This window comes from Lycium barbarum, chromosome 6, assembly GCF_019175385.1.
Source record: "Lycium barbarum isolate Lr01 chromosome 6, ASM1917538v2, whole genome shotgun sequence".
In the NCBI taxonomy this organism is placed as follows: Eukaryota; Viridiplantae; Streptophyta; class Magnoliopsida; order Solanales; family Solanaceae; genus Lycium; species Lycium barbarum.
The window spans coordinates 18,278,771-18,285,320 of NC_083342.1; the positions used below are offsets into that span (position 1 = coordinate 18,278,771).

Here is a 6,550-nt window from a genome sequence, read left to right on the forward strand (position 1 = left end):
TAAGTCGTATTCTAAAATAACATTAGAAGTATTCTTTTATATAAATTATTATCTTCTACAAAATCCTATTTTTTAAACAACATTCTTATCTGTAATTTTAGCTATATTTACGAAACTACTTTCTTTTTCTATAATACTATATTTACACTTAACCTAATTAAATTTTAGTCCGGTCGGTTAACCATTGTTAATGGGTCTTAAAGGGTGCCTAATACCTTCCCTTTAGACTAATTGAACCCTTACCTAGAATCTTAAGTTTCCCAGACCTTAAACAGAGTTAATTTTAAACATAACTTTAATAAACTTTAGGTGTCCTAATTCACCACAAATAATTAGGTGGCGACTCCTTAAAAATAAACAAACAAAATATAGGAATCTCCAATATGTCGTACTTCGTACTTTAATCTCCGGGTTAAAAAGGGGTGTGACAATAGTTAGAGGCTCATCAATGTTTCAGAGATCGTCAAGTTTACCTTTCAAGTATTGGTGGCTTAATTTCTTGCCAAAGACTTTCACTATTACTGAAAAACACCATGGCTTGTACAATCTCTTTTGTTCTTCAGAAGAGATGGTTATAGCGTCAAGATCTGATGGGGTTTCGAAGTTATCCTTCATGTCTAGATTATTCCGCTGTTGAGATTAATGGATTTAGGAAGTTTCTAGTTCCTCGTCTCGATCTAACATAACATTTTTATAGGAGAGTGGTTTTGGTGTCGGAGAAGGTAGGGTTTGGCCTTCCTCTATGTCCGATTGGTGTGGATCTGGTGGTTTTGGGGGAATTGAAGAGGGGACCCGTTTGAGAGATATGGGGTTCAGCCATCTCGGTCAAGATTATGGTGGAAAGTGGTGGAAAAGGCGGTGTGCAGAAGGAACTAGAGAGAAGGCGGAGCCTCTCTCTCTAGTTATATGGTTGGTGAAATGATTAAGGGCTGGGGTAATTAGAGAGAAGGCAGTCTGCCTTCTCTCTAAAATTCTCTTCAAGTAGTACACTTGATTATGTATACTTTGTACAGTGTAATATCTATAATATCACTCAATATGTGTAGGACATTGAGTGGGACTAATTTAAAACAAATTTGGTGAAATAGAATTCTTTTTGCACTTTAATTAGTCAATGGATGTTTAGTTGAGGTTTTCATGTCAATTGGCGTAAGTATTGATATATCATTAGAAATTATAATGCGGTTATAAATTTAAATTATTCAACAGTTTGAACTCCTTTAGAAAACAATTAAGTACAATTAATTTCAATTAATTCTATTTAAGACATATTTGTCGTTATACTGGGCTTCAGCTTTGAGAAGATAAGCATAATTAATTTATAATTAAATACTAATTTCATTCTTCTCTAAGTATAGTGATTTACTGATGAATTATTTCATATTCCATGTAGGAGGAGATTCTCTACTATTTTTGTGGAATAAAATTTCTTCCAAGTTTGTTATAGTATATTAAATGGTGGACTCTAGATTTAAGGGTTATCTTTGATTTGGATCCAACATATTTTAATGATAAACTCTCATTTTTGGTTATGCTTTTTATGGAATTCTTATAGTATTTTTGTCTTTTTAGTAGATTATACAGAAACGAAGAATTAGGTCAATGATGTACATACTAAAGGGGCAGATCTAAATTGGCCGAAGTTTTCTTTTATTTTGATTATTATTTTCTAAATATATTTATGTTTCAAATTGCAATTGCAAAAGTTTCTCCAATTTTTTTTTATGAAGCATAACTATTGAGTCATATTTTCGTAAATTTTTTTATGTCTTTTTATTTTTATTTTGAATTTTATCATGTAGCAATTGTAGAGATGATTAACTGATAGTGCTTCAATTCTTATGCTATTAATATTCTTCAGCAATTCTTGTGACCATACCCAAGACTGCTTCTTGGGTGATAAGAGGAAGGTCTTGACATCAAGGGAACTAGTTCTGAGGGGCAAACAACTTCTGGTAGCCTGCTCTTAGCTTTAAACAAGATGCAGCACAACAATACTTTTGCTATAAGGAAGATGTATTTGGTCCTGTTGCCCCAACATTCCAAAGTTGAATGGAGGAGCATTTCCTTATAAAGAAGTATACATTCCAGGCATATGTTAATTTTGTGTTTAGTACTACATCAAATGCTAGCTACTGTGGACAGACTGTTGAAGATTGTGATCCGAGTGCCACCTAATTGTGCATTCTGTGGACAATACAGGGAAACTTTTACACACTTGTACTTTGAGTGTCATATTAGCCGGAACTTGTGGTATAGAATGTGTGTTTGGCTGGGGTATCATAGAACTATCTTGGATTGGGATTCAGAGGTTAAATGGGCCTGCAGTCTAGCTAGGAAGAAGGCAGGGAATGCAGAGATTTCTAGCTGTGTTTTTGCAATGGTTGTTGATGCAATATGGAGAGAAAGGAACAAGATTAGATTTCAAAGTGGTGCTCTAGTGGTAGCTCAGGCGTTGAAGGACATAGTATTGCAGCTGCACATCATAGGAAAAGGCAATCCTAGATGGGATGGTGTTTTGCAGGGACTAAATGTATATCCATAGTGTTGCTGAGTTAATACTGATTTCTTGTAATGATTGTATAGATCCTTGTCTACTAGCAGTTAAGGATATATATAGTAGTATAACAGATAGAGGATAGCAGTTAGTCCAAATACTGCTACTGATTTGTATGTAACACTTTTTTTGGTCGTTAATGAAATATGTTGTTTAACATCCCCCCCCCCCCCCCCCCCCCCCAAAAAAAAAAATCTTCAGCAACTCAGAGACTTCTCATTCATTATCCTTGCTGCGACACTTAATTTAAAAATACGGACTATAAGTTTATGCAAAATTAAATTATAAATAATTATTTGTTTAGCGTTAAATTTGATTGTAAGTTCAATAATTTATGTTGGTCAAACCTAATAAAAGGAAAAAAAAAAAAAAAGATATTGTTCTCAGCCAGTGTCATTATTGATTTAGAGTAAATATTAATTTTCTTTCTTTTTGTAATTTCATTTATTTATTCATCTATTCACCTAAATTTCTTCTTATAATTGAGGAGCCTATTTTAACAAGGCAATAATGACACTATGGAGCTTATTGTGACTATGCCGCAATCATGAAATTATGAAGCCTATTTTAACAAGACAACAATGAAATAGGTCGCCCTTTGTTCAAATCACTATTAATGTGGTGATAATCTAACTTGTAGAAAATTTATATATGACTTTATATCATATTCAAGGTTTTGCCCTTTAAGAATTTAATTATTTCTTAAACAAATAATTTTGATAAATAATTTTAAGAGTTATATATGAGGAAAACTAATTGTTCTTTCATGCAAGTAACCCCAGAAGATTTGTGTAGGAGGCCACTTTCAAGTTTCAATTGGGAATAAGACCACTCAATTTCTTTTTCAATTATTTTCGGTATTAGGATTTAGAAAAAAGAGGAATAGGGTATATTTTATAATTTTAAAAAGTTTGGAGGTTTTATGTTATACACTTAAGCCCCTGTGACTTATAATAAAATATACAAAGCCTCTCTCTCTTTCTCCTAAAATATGCATAAGTTCCTATTCTCTCTCTTTACTCTCTTCTCTATCAAGACCAATCCTCTAGTCGATTTTTCTGCTCTCTAGAGCCCAGAAGCTCTCCAATCGTAGTCCTCAGGTATGTTAATTAATTTTGCATTAGCGGCGAAGCATTTTAAGATCCATATTGCATTTTTAAAAGTATGGTTTGATTAATTTTTTCCGATCTTGATAAAACCTTGGTGTTCATAAAGTATTCATATAGTTCTATTTTTTTTCCAAAACCTTTGAAGTTTTGCCTACTTTTCCGTCGAAATGTGTGTTATTTATACTTATTTTGTTTGTTTCGATTGTGTTTATGCTTTTTGTAAATTATGGTCTATTAATAGACTTTTAGTCGATTATTCTTATTCCCTAACTGAAAAACAGGCAACATAAAGTCCCTATTTGAGGATGGTTCAGATACAACCGTCATGTCCCCGTTCAGGATGGTTCAGATACAGTTGAGAGTTGAGAGTGATGATTCTTATATCGTGGTTCAACAAAATCTGTATTGTTTATATATAGATCGTATAAATGCCTAGGTGTAGAGGAAGAAGAGGAAAAACACTACCCCGTTCATGTGATATGGTTCAAACCCATTCTACTGCGGATCGTAAGGATAAAAAAGAAAAATAAATAAGTGAAGAAGTTAGCTGAGATGTAAAAAGATTTTTTTTGTTTTCTTACTGCTATTGAGAAATCTGTGGATAATTTTAGACCATTTTGGTCGATGATAAACCAGAAAAATAAAGGCAACTGTTGGAATGAAAAGCATGCTGAATTTGCACTAGTCTAATCGAAAAACAAAATCTAAAAGAATAAATAAATAATTTCCGCCATCTCAGTACCCCTTACAGCTTTCAACTTGACGCCGAAGCGCCATGGCTTCAGAGAAGAAATTGAGTAACCCCATGAGGGATATTAAGGTCCAGAAGCTTGTCCTCAACATCTCCGTTGGTGAGAGTGGAGATCGACTTACCAGAGCGGCAAAAGTTTTGGAGCAGCTTAGTGGCCAATCCCCTGTTTTTTCCAAGGCAAGGTATACTGTGCGGTCCTTTGGAATCAGGCGTAATGAAAAGATAGCCTGCTATGTGACTGTCAGAGGGGAGAAAGCAATGCAGCTACTTGAGAGTGGATTGAAAGTTACGGAATATGAGTTGTTGAGAAGGAACTTCAGTGAGACCGGCTGCTTTGGGTTTGGTATTCAGGAGCACATTGATCTTGGAATTAAATATGATCCTTCAACTGGTATTTATGGAATGGATTTCTATGTGGTATTGGAGCGCCCTGGATATCGTGTTGCTCGTCGTCGCAGGTGCAAGTCTCGAGTTGGGATTCAGCACAGGGTTACTAAGGATGACGCAATGAAGTGGTTCCAGGTCAAATATGAAGGTGTTATCCTTAACAAGTCCTCAAACATTTAGTGATAAGCTCAGAGCCAACTTCTGGATCAGCTTGTCTCCTGGCAAGTTTATTTATGTATTATTGTAGACAGCATCTATATCACTTAAAGGAATATTTTGGAGAGTTTATAAAAAAAAAAAAAAAAAAAACCCCCAAATTGCATAAATCTAAGGAATTGTGGATAGGTATACCATAAACTGACCGTCGTCAATAGCTAACAACTATCATTTAGGTCGACTTCACGCATGGTCAATAAATATCCACATGTTATATATAGACCAAGGATGATATTTGTCTAAAAATCCATAAAAAAAAGGACATGACACTATTTAAACATTATAATAACATTTTAATACATTATACGAGAGTCCCATCCATTGAGCATATGATCAAAAGAGTTTTAAGACAATTAATGGTACTTAAAAGGCCAATATTTGTCTTAAAAAAGTCATAAATAAATAAATAATAATAAAAAAGGATATTAAACATTATAATAACTCTTTAATACATCATAGGAGAGTCCACACCTATTGAACACATAATCATAATAGATTTAGGACAAGTAATGGTACTTAAAAGGCTAATATTTGTCTAAAATGCCATAAATAAATAAAAAGACTCGATACTATTTATACATTATAATAACACTTTAATACATCATATGAGAATTTCCATCCATTAGACACATGATCCAAAGAGTTTAAGCACAAGTAATGGTTATCCTTAAAACAAGTTTGTGCTTTGAGAACAATAACTTGTTGTCAGACTAATTTGATAGTAGTGTTATTATTGCCATTACATGTCCTAAAACTCTTTTGATCACGTTTTCAATGGATTAAGACTCTCATATGATGTATTAAAGTGTTATTATAATATTTAAATAGTGATATGTCCTCTTTTTATTTTATTTTATTTTATTAATTTATGGCTTTTTTAGACAAATATTGATTTTTTAAGTATCATTACTTGTCCTAAAACTCTTTTGATCATGTGTTCAGTGAATGGGGACTCTCATATAATGTATTAAAGTGTTATTATAATATTTAAATAGTGATATGTCCTCTTTTTATTTTATTTTATTTTATTAATTTATGGCTTTTTTAGACAAATATTGATTTTTTAAGTATCATTACTTGTCCTAAAACTCTTTTGATCATGTGTTCAGTGAATGGGGACTCTCATATAATGTATTAAAGTATTATTTAATGTTTAAATAGTGACATGTTCTATTATTTATTTTATTTTTTATTTATGGCCTTTTTAGATAAAATTGGCCTTTTAAGTATCATTACTTGTCCTAAAACTCTTTTGATCATGTGTTCAATGGATGTGGACTCTGATATGATTTATTAAAATGTTATTATAATTTTTAAATAGTGGTATGATTTTTTTTTAATTTTATTTATTTATGGCTCTTTTTAGACAAATATTGGTCTTTAAAGTATCATTACTTATCCTAAAACTCTTTTGATCACGTGTTTAATGGATGGGGATTCTCATATGATATATTAAATTGTTATTATAATGTTTAAATAGTGGTATGAATTTTTTTCATTTATTTATTTATGGCTCTTTTTGGACAAATA

The 6,550-nt window shown here is 32.2% G+C and overlaps 1 protein-coding gene across 1 annotated transcript; it reads left to right on the forward strand.

Annotated features, from left to right (window-relative positions):
- The first annotated feature begins 4,369 nt into the window (after window positions 1-4,369).
- On the forward strand, window positions 4,370-5,087 carry LOC132643541 (large ribosomal subunit protein uL5z-like). The gene has a single exon (XM_060359982.1). It carries the CDS (start codon window positions 4,442-4,444, stop codon window positions 4,982-4,984), a length of 543 nt encoding a protein of 180 aa, XP_060215965.1. The 5' UTR covers window positions 4,370-4,441; the 3' UTR covers window positions 4,985-5,087.
- Window positions 5,088-6,550: the final 1,463 nt, after the last annotated feature.

Coding starts and splice junctions, on each gene's coding strand:
- LOC132643541 (XM_060359982.1), top strand. CDS start 4,442: ATGGCTTCAGAGAAGAAATTGAGTAACCCCATGAGGGATATTAAGGTC.